General features: G+C 39.1%; 1 protein-coding gene across 2 annotated transcripts; it reads left to right on the top strand.

Annotated features, from left to right (window-relative positions):
* Positions 1–413: 413 nt before the first annotated feature.
* Positions 414–14578, top strand: CNIH1 (cornichon family AMPA receptor auxiliary protein 1). 2 transcript variants are annotated; one of them, XM_044917836.1, is made up of 6 exons: positions 414–627; positions 5735–5803; positions 6041–6088; positions 9925–10037; positions 11266–11409; positions 13670–14578. In XM_044917836.1, exons 1-6 carry the CDS (start codon positions 547–549, stop codon positions 13695–13697), a joined length of 483 nt encoding a protein of 160 aa, XP_044773771.1. In that variant the 5' UTR covers positions 414–546; the 3' UTR covers positions 13698–14578. The 2 variants fall into 2 exon arrangements, with proteins under 2 accessions (XP_044773771.1, XP_021557020.1); XM_021701345.1 differs by lacking the exon at positions 6041–6088.
* Positions 14579–15192: the final 614 nt, after the last annotated feature.

The raw sequence follows: 15192 nt of genomic DNA on the forward strand, positions 1-15192 counted from the left end.
TTCTACTCATCACGTACGCCTCAGTTTAAGAAACAGATACTCCAGGAATCCTGCTCTGAACGCTGCAGAACGGGATGGATGCCCTTCTCTGACCTTTCATCAGGAGCCGCAGACTTCCGTTAACAGGGTTGTAATACCGTAATGATTTATTTAAGTGTTCGTTTCCGGCACTACACTAAGTTTTTTCAGCGCAAGTACTATGTTTCTCATCTTTGTATCTCAAAGGGGAAGCACAGCGCCTGAAATATACTAGGCACTCATTCAATAACTATTTGTTCAAAGAATGAACGAGGGAAGGAAAGAAAACGAAATCAATCTGCTGCGCGGACAATATAGGTGCGTCGTAGGCTTCAGCCATCAGAGGGCGTCGGCGCATCTCGGCTGGTGCGCAGGCGCGCAGAGAGGGCGGGCGCCGCGGCGGCGGCGGCAGCAGCGGCGGCGGCGGTCGTGGCTGAGGCCGGGGGAAGTGAATGGTTTTACCCAGAGGGCCCTGCGCCGTCTTTCTCCGCTGGCACCGGCGCCGCTGCCTGCTCCTCCTTCCCGGCCATGGCGTTCACGTTCGCGGCCTTCTGCTACATGCTGGCGCTGCTGCTCACCGCCGCGCTCATCTTCTTCGCCATCTGGCACGTGAGTAGCCGGGGCCGGGGGAAGAAGGGCGAGGAGGCGGCGCAGCTTCTTCTCGCCCCGCGTCTGCGGTCCGGGCGGTGACGGCCCCCGGAGGTCCGCGCGCCGGGGGATGGGGCCGAAGCGGGGCGGGCCGCGCGGCGAGGGCTCTGCGAGCCCTCCGTCTGCGGGCCGGGGGCTGCAGGTCCAGGCTGCGGTGGCCCGGTGGATGCGCCCGCTGTGTCCCCTCGCAGGCCGCGCGCGCCGCTACTCCTCCCTGGATGGGTGGGGCGGCCGCGGTCCTGTGGGGCCCTGCGGGACAGCGCTTCGCTGGCGTGGATCTTGGCCGGCCCGGGGCTCGGCATCCCCGCATCCCCGCATCCCCGGGGAGGATGTCAAGGGCGCACGGAGGCATGCTGCGTGCTTAGCGGGAATGAAGTTTACCGAATTACTATTATTTAATCACATTGTCTTTCTTTTCGGGTTTCCGCGGGAGTATGGCCCAAATGAGATCGTATAGCCTACTTTAGATGAATTTCCAACTCTATTTTCAGCACTTGTTGGGCGCTTTTCGAGTAGAATGCCCCCCCCCCCTTTTTTTCAGGTTTTTTCCTTGTGAACTTTGATGCAGATTGGAGTGATCACTTTGTTGACTGCATCTCCGAACTTTTCCCCTAAATCATACTTTGACCGCCAGAGTTTCTCAAGAGACACTCTTCCTAGCCACCTCTGTATTCAGGGTAGCTGGATTTAACGGAGGTAGTTTTAATTTGACTTCGAAAATGCTCACAAATCTTAAACTTCCCTAGGGCAGTTTTTCTTTCTTTTTTTCTTTTACTCACATCTTGCTGCAGGATAGAAGCACATCCTTACTGGTTACTGTAAGGAACAAGTAAGTTCCTCATGACAGTTCTACAACAGATTTTTAAGGATTCTTGTTTCTCTAGCACAAAATAAGCAGCCTTCTGGAAGTCAGCATTCATTAAAAATGTATCTTATATTTGCTTCTGCCCTCCTCATATTCTTTTAGTGCCTTCTGGAATATCAGCCCTCTTTTGAATGATTGGACATGTTCATTCATGTAAATTTTAAGTCAGGTTTCATCATGCCAATAACAAGGATTTCTTATGGAGCATAGCCTGGCAGAGTGATTTAAATGGCAGCAATGTCTTGTGTAAAAAAAAAAAAATCTCATAAGTAGAATACCACAAATTATTCTCTTTTGATAAGGAGTGTGATGATGTTCATAATTATTTTAGAACCTAACTGCTCTATAGTGGGGAATGCTTAGGTAGGCTGTTCAGTAACTGCTCTCTCAAAATACTTGTCAGTAAGAACCAATAAATTAAGAGCACTTTAGGCTCTTTGGTGGAAGAACAATAAATAAAGATAATCTGGAATGCAAACTAGCTCCACATTTCACTGGTGGAAGTGAAATGTGTGGCTCCCTTCCATTTGTAGATAACAGATTTAAGTCACTTCCTGCTTGATGGGTAGTCTTTGTTTTTTGAAATGATGAGGATTCTAAGAAAGCAAGCTGTGGAGGGCCTTGTTTACATTTTGAACCAGGTTGTTTGGCTTAAGGAAAATCTGAACTGCATTAAAAATAAAAATGGGTAATTTGGGGCACCTGGGTGGCTCCGTTGGTGAAGCGTATGCCTTCTGTTCAGGTCATGATCCCAGGGTTCTGGGATCCAGTCCGGAATGGGGCTCCCTGCCCAGGGGGGAGTCTGCTTCTCCCTCTGCCCCTTACTCTGCTTATTCTCTCTCTCTCTCCCTCCCTCTCAAATAAATAAATAAAATCTTAAAAAAAAAATAAATTAAAAAAATGGGTAACTTAGTTTCAGTGTTGAAATGATAATGTATCGGGTGAAGTAGGTAATTTTAAGTCCTATTATAGAATTTTTAAAAATTCATTTGTACTCCACAGATTAGTGGCGAGCTTTTATCCTTGGGGATTTCTTCGTAGTTCAGAGGATTATGCATCCTTTGGGAACAAATTGAAAATTCTAAAGTATATAATTTTAATTTTTCTATTAACTACATAACCTTCAGTTTATTTTCTTAGGTAGTTTAAGTATCAGAAGACTCACTTGGAAATTTGAAGTAGAAATTCAAAGAATCCTGTTTACATTAATCGTTTTATGGAGGATATTTTTTGTGCTGTTGGTTACATCTGTCAGTTTAGTACTAATTCATGTGATTGATACTCTGTGGAGAGTAGAGATGGGAGCATAGGTTTGTTTGAACAGAAGTCATTCCCTAAAGCCATGCGTCAAATCTGAATGTATCCTGAATTGCATAGTTTGATACCTTTAGGGATATATCTGTTTTGTTTTTGCACTCTGTTGGAAATTTTGTGAACGTCTTTGTCCAGACGCACAGTCACAAAAGATACAAAAGCCAGTAGGTTAATCTTTTCAGAAGAGTTTGAAAACTCCAGCTTGTAACATTTCAAACAGAAGCTCATGCAGTAACATACTCATTAAAAGATCCCTTGAAATCACCTGAAGAAAATGTCCAGTCAAAATAGTTTTAAAACATAAGTTTTATACTCGCTATTAAATTGGATCTTGTTATAGGCAAGTAATTTAATTTGCAACGACAGCCCTTATTTTGAACTTTATTACTAAGATGCATTGGGGATATATCACACAGCAAATGTCAGGTATTTGATTAATAATATCCATTAAGTAATCAGAAATTAGTATCTTCTAGTTGTATGTTTATATTTTTAACTTTTTTTTTTTTTTAAAGATTTACTTATTTGACAGAGAGAAATACACCGAGAGAGGGAACACAAGCAGGGGGAGTGGGAGAGGGAGAAGCAGGCTCCCCACCGAGCAGGGAGCCCGACGCGGGGCTCCATCCCATGACCCTGGGATCATGACCTGAGCCGAAGGCAGATGCTTAACCGACTGAGCCACCCAGGCGCCCTATTTTTACCATTTTTAACATTTATATGTGTTAGGTTTCATTAGCAAAGGCAAATGCTTATTGGTGAGTTCTGTATTCTTTTTAAGCTAGGCTTTCATTCACTAAATATTGATTGAACATTTAAGTATGAGCCAGGGACATAGCAGTGAGCACAGCAAAAATCTTTGCTGTCATGGAGTTTACATCTTAATGTCGAATGATTTTCTTCTATTCCTGTTTTAGTTAGAATTTTTATTTGGTCTGGTTGGTGGATTTTGTAAAATTCTAGAAATTAAAAAAAAAGAACAACCCATCTTTTTATGAAGTGAAGAACTTTAACAGGGAAATAAACCAGCATAGTAAAAGCTAGAAAGATAGAACTCCACTGATTACCGGTAATATTTTTTTTTTTAAGATTTTATTTATTTATTTGATCGAGTGAGAGAGCACAAGCAGGGGGAACAGTAGAGGGAGAGGGAGAAGCAGGTTCCCCGCCAAGCAGAGAGCCCGATGCGGGGCTCGATCCCAGGACCCTGGGATCATGACCTGAGCCGAAGGCAGACGCTTAACCATCTGAGCCACCCAGGTGCCCCGATTACCGGTAATACTGAGTAACACGGTCTCACATACAAAGATACTACTCCTAACCCACCAGAGGAAAGGCAGATTGAGTTCTCTTATCTCTTGGATGACCAGTGACAGCAACTAAAATAACTCTCCTATAAACTTGGTGCCTTTGGCTTCTTATTTTGACATCTGACTTAATACCACAGAGTGGGGTGTTGCCCTTGTTTTGATTTTTAGTACATTTTGACATTGAAGTTCTGTGTTAAGTGACCCTAAATGTTACAGCCACATTTCTCCAGAGTGTAGACAGAAACATTCTTGTGATATATTTCCTAAGTGGATGAGATCTTTCTCCCCTTATCACATTTATAACTATTTGACTCCTCATACTGTGAGAAGCTGGTCTTACCTGGGTTACCCTTCTTCAGTTTTGTTTGGTGACCTCATGAAACCACCCACAAGTGTAGGGCTATGCATAGGACACAAAAGGAGGTTAGACTGATCACTTTTATCGGGGCTTTGAACAGGGCTGCTCTTGCTTACCTGATGCCTTTAGGTGCATTAGAACAAGATGCCTCGGGCGCCTGGGTGGCTCAGTTGGTTAAGCGACTGCCTTCGGCTCAGGTCATGATCCTGGAGTCCCAGGATCAAGTCCCACATCAGGCTCCCTGCTCAGCAGGGAGTCTGCTTCTCCCTCTGACCCTCCTCCCTCTCATGCTCTCTGTCTCTCATTCTCTCTCTCGCAAATTTAAAAAAAAAAAAAAAAAAAGAACAAGATTCCTCTTGGGGCAGAAGAATCAGAAAAATCCTCCCTCCTACACAGACGCGGCCCCTCAGTGCAGAGCCTGGTGTAGAGTCCATGGCAGGGTGCTTGGCAGCAGGAGCACAGCCTGGCTTTGAGCTTCCACCTTGGCCTTTTGTCCCACGCAGGAAGGGTGCTACTCTATGTGGCGGTCCTGGCCGTGAAGTTTAATAATCATTTGGTGTTCCTCTATGCTGAGGCCATTTCTTGTATTTCCCTATTGAAGCAGGACTTTGAAATGTATGTGTTTGGGCACAATGGGAACAAACTGAAGCGCATGAGTCCATCTCTAGTGTCCCACTGAATCGTGTGCCAGGGGCAGGGCATGCACAGATGATTAAAAATACCTCACCGTGAGGGGCACACAAACCTGTACACAGATACCCCAGTGTGAGAAATGCCCTATTGGTAGCACTGTAAAGCCCTGTGCTCTGTGGCTACTAGACAGGTAGGCAATCATTTCTGCCCCAGGGAGTCAGGGAAACCTAGAGAGAGGAGTTGACGTAGGAAGAGGGTTTTTAGGGTGAAAAGTTTTGATAGATAGAAAAGATCATTTCAAGAAGAGAAAATGACTTGAACAGAGGCATTGAAAAATTGAAAATTGAAGATATTTATCACAGTGATACCAGCTCATTTAAATGACATTAGTATAAACATGTTCTCAGTTCTTTAAATCTGATTCTGGTGATTTATTAGTACATAGTGAATTTACTATAAATGGGTACATGCAGTATTGGTATACTTTTGCTTTTGTTTTATTAGCTTTATTCAATTGTCATTTGATGATGGGGCAGGTTTGTTGCTGCTTTTTATTAAAGGTCCTAACTGATTTTAATTTTATTTTAGATTATAGCATTTGATGAACTGAAGACTGATTACAAGAATCCTATAGACCAGTGTAATACCCTGAATCCTGTAAGTTATAATATAGGATTTTTCTTTAGATTTTTAAACTGTTTTTGCTTTTAACTTATTTTGAAAATGGCCAATATTCTCAGTAGCATGATATATTTGTACTTTTTGAAGTAGGCAGAATTTACAAAAATATTCTTTTTCCTGCTTGACTATTCTGACTATTATTAATCTGCCAGTGATCTTGTCAGCTGTCATACTAACATTCTTCCAATCTGCTTTTTACATTGTCGGCCAAAGACAGTTGAAAAGGTCAAAAAGATTAAAAGAGTCAAAATTGCATTAAAGGTGTGTACTGCTTTTTAGTTTAATGTTTTAATGCTACATTCATTTCATGGGGAGGGTTAGGGCATTTGTATTTGTAAAATGTTCTGTTCGGTGTCCTCGTTCATGTGCCTGTTGAGGTTTATGATTTCATGAAATTTCGCATTTTATGCAAATGTTTGCTTGCTGGCCCAGTCAAGTAGGGAAAGCTGTTAAATGCTTATGCATTTTTAAAAATGTTAGAGCCATAGGCACTTCTATATTAAATTATTTGGAGCAGTGTTTGAAAGTTAGTTAACATAAAAGGACTTTAATAGATGGTAAGAAGATTCTTCTGTTGTGACTTATTGGGAGGTAGTCTGGAAGTGGAGTCTTCAGTACCATGTCTGCTTTTATCTTTGGTTATGTCTATTCTGGAATTAATTATTCACTCTTTCAGCTGATGTTTATTCAGAACCTTCTAGATGATAGCTCTTTCCTTAGGTTCTGGAATCTTGCACTGGTGCAGACCTTTGGACTCACGCTGCCAGAATTTTGTGGATAACAATTTGTATACAAATGTCTACATAGTTATTTCTAATATATATCCACTCTAAATTTCTAAGACAGACTTGTCTTACACTAAGTTCTGAGCTCGGATGGATTTAGTTATAATGTGGCTCCATCGTGCTTAGGGGATTTCACCCTTAAACAATGATTGGAGTGGACTGGTTTTTATAAGAGATGCATTATAGAAGTTTCTGGACTTTTTTGAGGAGAAGGGAGTGTGGCATGTGTTTCATATTAGAACCGGAAGGATTGCAGATAAATGAAGTCAAAAATATATATATATTTTTGACTTCATTTAGTTTACTCATTTAGGAAGATTCTCCTTTCGTCTGTAGGTTTGATTTTGCCTAATTGGTCAGAAGCTGAAAGGTTTGTAAGAAAGCAGTGGGTATGTCTCCAAACAATACAATACAATAATTCATCTTTAAAAATTACTTAAGATGAGAACTTGTGTAGGCTTTAGTTGTGTAAAACTGTAAGGCACTAGCACGCCAGAGGGATTTTATTTGGAAAAGGGTCTATAAAGCGCGTTTGCTACTTTATCATTGTTTCCTCGATAAATATGAGCGATGGGATAGATTTCTAGTTTGTCTTCAAAGAACTGCTACAGTGAGACTTGATGTAGGTACAATTAAAAGTATTAACTTACTAGCCGTTTCTCTGCTCTTAGGAAACAAAATAGGTGACGAATCTGCTTTCTTGTTGGAAAGTAATACTGTTGATTGTAAAATATCTTAACCTACCGTTGAAACTAATTGTTACCAAGAGATTAAGAAACCGAAATTTCTTTTTTTGACAGTTGTTCATTAATAGTATTCTATCTTCTTTGGCTTTTCATTACTTCAAATAACCAGATGAGGATGATAAGAGCTGAAATCAGATGAGGGCTTTTCTGGGCACCAGGCTCTGTGCTAAGCATCTTTACTTGGGCTTTTTCATTCAGTGCTCATGACCTGCCTAAAGGGTAGGTATATTGATATTCTCATGAATAGGAGAATAGGCTGAGGCTTAGCAAGGTTGAAGCACTTTACCAACAAGGTCACATAGCTAAGGTAGAACCAGCATTTGAACCCAGACAGCTGGATTTTTATACTCAAGCTTTGGTATTTCCCTAATTTACCATAAATTTAAGAGGGACTAATTTCATTTTTACATTTAATGTGTGATTTCTGACTCTTCTTCATGGAAGGAAATTCTCACTTAAAAAAGACATGTGCTTGGGACCTCCTAATGCTGCATAGATTGGAAGGAAGTTTTATATCAGCACATGTTGCGTTTGGATAGGGTGCCGATAATTGGCTTACTAGCAGCGCATCTGACAGTTTTCCCTATTTAAAATTTGTTTTGACAATTCTGCCAAAGTATGGGGGAAGACAAATATTATTTTTTTAAATGTGAACCTTAACTGGAGAATATTAGGATTTGCATGTTAAGTACTATCATTTCAGCCATATTTGCATGAGGACTTTTTTTGGCGACTAGCTTTTGTGTAAACATTGGTTCCTAAATGGAATTAATTTTTGTGCCACTTACGGGGAAATTTCACCATTAAACAATGATTGGAGTGGACTGGTTTTTATAAGAGATGCATTATAAAAGTTTCTGGACTTTTTTGAGGAGAAGGGAGTGTGGCATGTGTTTCATATTAGAACCGGAAGGGTTGCAGATTATCTGTAGTCTCACTCTTACTAAAGCATATTGTTTAAGAACAGTAGGTATTGTGCTTTCAAAGTCATTTTCTCCCCATATCTCAGTCTGGAAGTGTAGGATGAAAACGTGGATGATGATTTATATTGTTAGATATCACTTTGCTTTAGAGAGCTGAAATAGACTTATACTGTAAGGAAAAATCCTGTAATTTAAACTAGCATTATAAACAGCTCTAGTGGAACTCCTAATACAATATCTATTTTTCTTGGTTTGTACTGGTTGCAGTCCTTGTGTTTCAAGGACTTTCTGTGGACATTTTCTTGTTTTCTTGCAGATGTTTGATTTTGATCTTAATTAAACGGTGTGGCTTAATGGTTCGTGCTATTTACAAGTTTATATACATATGCAGAGTTTATCTTTTGTTATTTATTATATTGCTAAAGTTTGTAGAAGATACTGGTTAGTCATGTAGATTAGTTGGTTTTACTGGGATTTCATTTAAAATATTCATTAAAAAAACTTTGCTTTTCAGCTTTGAAATGGAAAAAGTGATTTGGGAGTATTAGAAAGTGGGCTTGAATATGTAGTACAATTGTTATTTCTACAGCAGTGGTTCTCTCTCAGGAGTGATCTGATGATACTGAGGATTCATATAATTTTACTTTGATCTGATGCAGACATTTGAGAAGCTGGCTTTGCATCTGTGACTTGTAGGAAGTTATTTAGCTGAAACTTGCATGAAAAGTTTGGGACTTTCATTTAACAGAGTCATTAGGCTGAAGTCTTTAGGATGAAAAAGATAATTAAAGCATGAACTCTTGGTCATCTTATAAAAAAGCATTTTGCTTCAAATAATTTTTCTCATTTAGTACCACCTACAGTCAAAAAAATCATTTTGTTTTTGAGTTCTGAGCTTCTCCTGGTCTGCTGTGTCTGTGTAGTTCATTGGAAAGCAGGCTTAAAGAAACAGGAAGGCCATGTAAGAATCAGAGCTCAGGAACCGGGAAAATTCCAATTTTATGGTTCAGAACTGTCTTTTCCCTCCTACATTGCAGAATGCACATCGTTTGCATCTGTGTTCTTTCCCCCCTGACTGTGCTGAGATTATTGGCTTTTGGCTTTCCATTGAAAAATTACTTTTGTGGTAATGTGATGTGTGTTTGCTAAATATTGTTTATATAGCATTCCTAGTTTCTGTTAAAAGCTTTAAAACACTAATGTGTAAAGTTTTCTAAACGGGAGTTTTGTTTTTGTGGATTTTTTTTATATCATGTTGCATGTGATCAGATACCTTATTTTTGTATTTTTATCATTACTGAATGGTGGAAAGAAAAAGTATTCCAAGCGATCAGCAAATAACTGAACCGTCTGGGTGGTAACTTTATATATTTTAACCTGTTACTGTAAGAATTTGAGTTTTAAATTTTAAGTTCTATTTATTCTTTTAGAGCAAGCTATATCATCTGGTCAGTTTGCTTGTAATTCTGCTTTTGGTAAAAAGTTAAATACGGAAACAGACCTCAGTAGCATCGTTTGTGCCCAGTTCTAAGAAAACAGTAACTTTTTTTTCATTATGGAAACTTGGTTGCCACCTGCTTTCCAAATTAGCATTTGACTTACTGCCAAGGCATTTTGCTAACTGGCTTGTATCTTTCTTCCAGCTTGTACTTCCAGAGTACCTCATCCATGCTTTCTTCTGTGTCATGTTTCTTTGTGCAGCCGAGTGGCTTACACTGGGTCTCAATATGCCCCTCTTGGCATATCATATTTGGAGGTAATATTTAGATATATTTCTAATACTTTTCCTAATTATATTTTAATTATACTATGGTTGATACAGTTATCTTGCATGCTAGTCACCTAAATGAAAACTGAAAATTGGTTGGCATGTATTTTAAAAATCAAGTAGATGAACAAATCACTGCTTCCGTACCTTTTAGGGCGCTTACTTTGTTACTCTTTAAAAGTGTTTTTCAAAAAGTGAGGTTTAATTTACATACAATAATGTGCATAAGTCTGAAGCCCCATCCCTGTCAGTTACCCCTGCACCTCCCTGGGACAGCAGTGACCTCTGTCAACTTGGATTAGTTTTGCCCATCTTTGAACTTCACATAAATCAAAATGTACAGTGTATCTAACTTCTTTCTCCATGTTTATTTTATGATTTTAAATTTGGTTGTTTATAAAATATATTCATATTTCATAACTTTTAAAAGTTATGTCTGATCTATATAATAGAGTTAGAGGTGTTTTTTTTTTTTAAATAGGAATGTTAAAATCCTCACTGCTCTTTTTTTTTTTTTTTTTTAAAGATTTTATTTATTTATTTGACAGAGAGAGAGACAGCTAGAGAGGGAACATAAGCAGGGGGAGTGGGAGAGGGAGAAGCAGGCTTCCCGCGGAGCAGGGAGCCTATGAGGAGCTCAATCCCAGGACCATGGGATCATGACCTGAGCTGAAGGCAGACACTTAACGACTGAGCCACCCAGGCGCTCCTCCTCACTGCTCTTGATTTTAGGAAATATACTTAAGTGTTTAGGTGTCAAGTGGTATGACATCTGTAACTGAGTCTGAATTGTTCTGTAAAAAATGCGTGTTTGGAGCTAAAACAAAAAAGAGAAGGGTAAAGCTGTGTGGTTAATGTGAGCATTTGGAATATTTTGGTGAAGTGTTCTTGCACCCTTTCTGTAAGCCTAAAATTATGTTAAAAAGTTAAAAGAAAATCGTACTTCCTTTTTACAGTTATTTTTCTTTTTCTTGTATTTATGAAGTTGTTGGGGAGACCAGATGGGACTTGTTTAACTGTCCTGGTCTCATATAGGAGCTCTTGTTTTGAAATTAAGATGATAAGAGGAAAGAACTCCACCCTAGAACTAAAATCACGCTTCCCTGTGTGGACCACCTCTCATTGAAACAAATGTTACTTGAGAAGAAAACCCCTCCTTCCTATCTCAAAGGTTGTCTTCCTTTTTGGAGCGGCTAATCGACTGTGTTTATTACAGGTATATGAGTAGACCAGTGATGAGTGGACCAGGACTCTATGACCCTACGACCATCATGAATGCAGACATTTTAGCATATTGTCAGAAAGAAGGCTGGTGCAAATTAGCTTTTTATCTTCTAGCATTTTTTTACTACCTATACGGGTAAGTTTAAAAAATAAAATGAATATGTGATTTCATTTTCCTTCTGAAGAAGTTTGTAGGCATTATGGTCTTAACACCTTAAAGTCCACTTGAAGAATAACTCAGTGTCTCGAATGGTGGTGACCGGTGACGGCGCTGTGCACGCGGCAAATGCTCGCACACTGAACAGGAATAAACTGGTACTTGTCAGAGGCAGCCAGCTGCTGTGCAGTCGGCGGCAGAAGGTTTGGGCAGGGGTGCTGCTTCCTAAACTTTCGGACACAGTGCGTCAGTGAAGGATAATCCTCATTCTCCATGGCAAAGTGATGGCCTTGAGAGGATTGCAAAAAAGTGTGAGTTTGCAAAAAACCGTTTGCTTGGCTTCACTGTCTGTCTTGAGATGGTGTTTAATTTTTTGTCATTTTTGACAAACGGTATGCTCTACCTTTTATTTTCTGGCTTGCTTGACCTGAATGGGATGAATGAAAGAAACAGATCTGTCCTATATGATGGTGCAGTTATCGATTCTTCTGCCTTTGTACCCTGATGGACTCATATCATTCCTCCAGGTCAGGGTTTCTCAACCTCAGCACTGTTGACATTTTGGGCTGGGTAAATCTTTGTTGTGGGGGCTCGCCTGTGCATTGTGGGATGTGGAGCAGTGTCCCTGGCCTCCACCCAGTAGACACCAGCAGCACCTCCTCTCCCCCAGTCACCAAAACTAAAAATGTCTTTGGACGGTGCTGAATGCCCCCTGTGGAGCAAAAACCAGCCCTGGTTGAGAACCACCACCCTAGGTGTCCTGTAGATTCTCATTAAAATGAGAAAAGGACCGTCGCAAGTGTGGAATTATATTTCTTTAAGCTACATAAATACACTTTCTCATCTTTTGTTGACATATATTCAACCAGAGAAGACATCCCACCTGATTTTCAAACAATGAAGAAGATTGGCTGTATAAGATGGAATTGTGATCATTCAGCTTCTTTCTATTCCCCTCTCCTTTTTGTTACTTGAAAACTTGCTAAGTATTAGATGGTAGGTTTATATTCTTATTTCTCTTTGTATCATATAAGTTTCTATTATGGAAGACGATGAAGTGCTAGACCGAAATTTATGAAAAAGGTATGTTTATGCTTTTAGAGGTTATAATTGTGAAAATGAGTATCCTTCAGTGCATTTACAGGTGCTCATTTATGAAACAGAAATAATGAATAAGTCCTGAAAAGTGAAATGCCAGGTGTCATTTTCATTTCCTGCTAACTTTCATTTTTTCAGTTTCTTTAACAAATGTCTGGGACAGTGCTGGCATATAGCAGGCACTTCAGGTGTATTTGTGGAGGGGCGCCTGGGGGGCTCAGTCGGTTACGTGGCTGACTCTTGATCTCAGCTCAGGTCTCGATCTCAGGGTCATGAGTTCAAGCCCCACGTTGGGCTCCATGCTAGTGTGGAGCCTACTTAATTTAAAAAAAAAAAAAAAAAAAAAAGACATACTTGTTGAAAGAAAGACATGAATCATTGAATAAATGATAAAATTGGAGATGTAAAGTTGTGGGAAAATGTTCACCAGGAGATGGTGGCACTAGGTCATTTCATTTCTGCTTTGAATTGTTTATTGAGTTTGCACAACCCTTTGTTTTGTATTTCCATTTAGAGATCTGTGCTTTTGAACCATGCCTTTCCCACATCACTCTGGTAGAATTGCCCTGAATTAAATGGTTATTGTTTTTATTTTGCTCATTTGTGCCCTTTTTCAACCCGTTGCTGTTGTCTAGAGCCTTTTTCTATTGGGGAAGTTTCTTAATTGACCATTCCCATCTGTAAAATGGGGATAATAATGGTACCCACCTCCTAGGACTGCTTGGAGGATTTAGCGAGGTCATATACATAAAAGATCTAGTGGAGGGCCTGGCATGAAGTGAGCCCTCCGGAGATGCTCGCTGCTATTATTAGACAACTCCAGGACAGTGCACTGTTCGGATTGCTTCTCTAAGCTCTGATCCCTTATTAAGCTTTCAGCTGTGCTGTTCTACTTGTTAAAATTGGAAAAGAAATAGGGAATAACCACAGCACATGCACTGAGCCAAGCAAGTCCTACCTTAGGCAGAAGTCCATAAATGCAAATTGAGATCGTACCGTGAACTGGTCATTGGTCTTTTCATTCTCTGTGGTGGCATGATACCATAAACCAGTTTGCTATGTAAAGCAGTCTCAACTTTTTGGTGCATTTAGTTTTTATAGTTAGGAATGTTTGAATTAATAGGCTTTTTCTTCTTTTCAGCATGATCTATGTTTTGGTGAGCTCTTAGAACAACACACAGAAGAATTGGTCCAAAGTGCATGCAAAAAGCCACCAAATGAAGGGATTCTATCCAGCAAGATCCTGTTTCCAAGAGTAGCCTATGGAATCTGATCAGTTACTTTAAAAAATGACTCCTTATTTTTTAAATGTTTCCACATTTTTTGCTTGTGGAAAGACTGTTTTCATATGTTATACTTGGATAAAGAATTTAAATGGAATTACGTATAAATTAATATAAAATGATTACCTCTGGTGTTGACAGGTTTGAACTTGCACTCCTTAAGGAACAGCCATAATCCCTTGAATGATTGCATTAATTATTGACTATCCTTAGTCCATTGGAAGCTTTTGTTATATATAGGAACTTGTAGGGCTCATTTTGGTTTTATTGAAATGCCATCTAATTATAAATTAGCTGTAGATATCAGGTGCTTCTGATGAACTGAAAATATATATCTGACTTGTGGGAAACTTCATGGGTTTCCTCATTTATCATGTATGTGATTATATATGGACAAAATAAGAAGAGTGGGATTTTTTTTCCCTCCAACTTGAATATTATCCCTGTATATTGCATGAATGAGAGACTTCCCATATTTCCATCAGAGTAATATACTTGCTTTAATTCTTAAGCATAAGTGAACATGATATAAAAATATATGCTGATTTACTTGTGAAGAATGCATTTAAAGCTATTTTAAATGTGTTTTAATTTGTAAGATATCACTTATAAAGAAACTGGTTATTATACTTAACTGTTCTAATCTGGTGGTAAAGGTATTCTTAAGAATTTGCAAGTACTTTAGATTTTCAAAACTGAATGAGAGAGAACATTGTATAACCGTCCTGCTGTTCCTTTAGTGCAATACAATAAAACTCTGAAATTAACTAATTTTCAGTGCATTGTTTTAAAGACTACAAATAGCTATTTCTTACACTTGCTTAATACATAATAAAGACATATTACTGTCAATTTCAAAAAAAAAATAGTAGAGTATGACATTGTATGTGTGCGTGTTTGTAGTTGTTGTTTTTTTTTTTTTAAATACCATGTCTGCATCTAAAAAGGAATATTCTTAAATGGCTAAGCACATTGCCCTCTGTTGTCACTTGACAGGATTCATAAACATCGATGGCACAGCATCATCATTTTTCTTAACCAATTTAAAAAATTATTGTGGCATTTAAAATGTTAAAAAAAATTGTTTTTCCTTTTTGAAACAGCAGGTTTCAAGGAAAAATGACTTGTTAAATTTGAGTTTTTGCTGCTGCTTGTAAGGTAGGTAAATTATGGCTTGCATGTTTTCGGAAGAATTCTTGTGCTTTATTTGGAATGAAGTAGTTAAGGCAATTGAAAATAGTGTAAGTGATTCAGAAGTTTCTTAAAAGATCAAAGAAAGAAAACCAATACCTAGGAATTCCACATAATGCTCAAGGGAGTTTATGGATGAGTTTGTGGAGTTCCTGCTCTAAGAGCTCCTTGAATTAGATGCTGTTGAATT

This window comes from Neomonachus schauinslandi, chromosome 9 (genome assembly GCF_002201575.2).
Source record: "Neomonachus schauinslandi chromosome 9, ASM220157v2, whole genome shotgun sequence".
NCBI lineage: Eukaryota > Metazoa > Chordata > Mammalia > Carnivora > Phocidae > Neomonachus > Neomonachus schauinslandi.

Excerpts from the sequence above, each read along its gene's own strand:
- CNIH1 (XM_044917836.1), top strand. The coding sequence starts at position 547 with ATGGCGTTCACGTTCGCGGCCTTCTGCTACATGCTGGCGCTGCTGCTC. Across the intron at positions 5,804-6,040 it reads AGTGTAATACCCTGAATCCT|ACAGTTGAAAAGGTCAAAAA; the intron begins GTAAGTTATAAT and ends TGTCGGCCAAAG. Across the intron at positions 10,038-11,265 it reads TTGGCATATCATATTTGGAG|GTATATGAGTAGACCAGTGA; the intron begins GTAATATTTAGA and ends TGTTTATTACAG.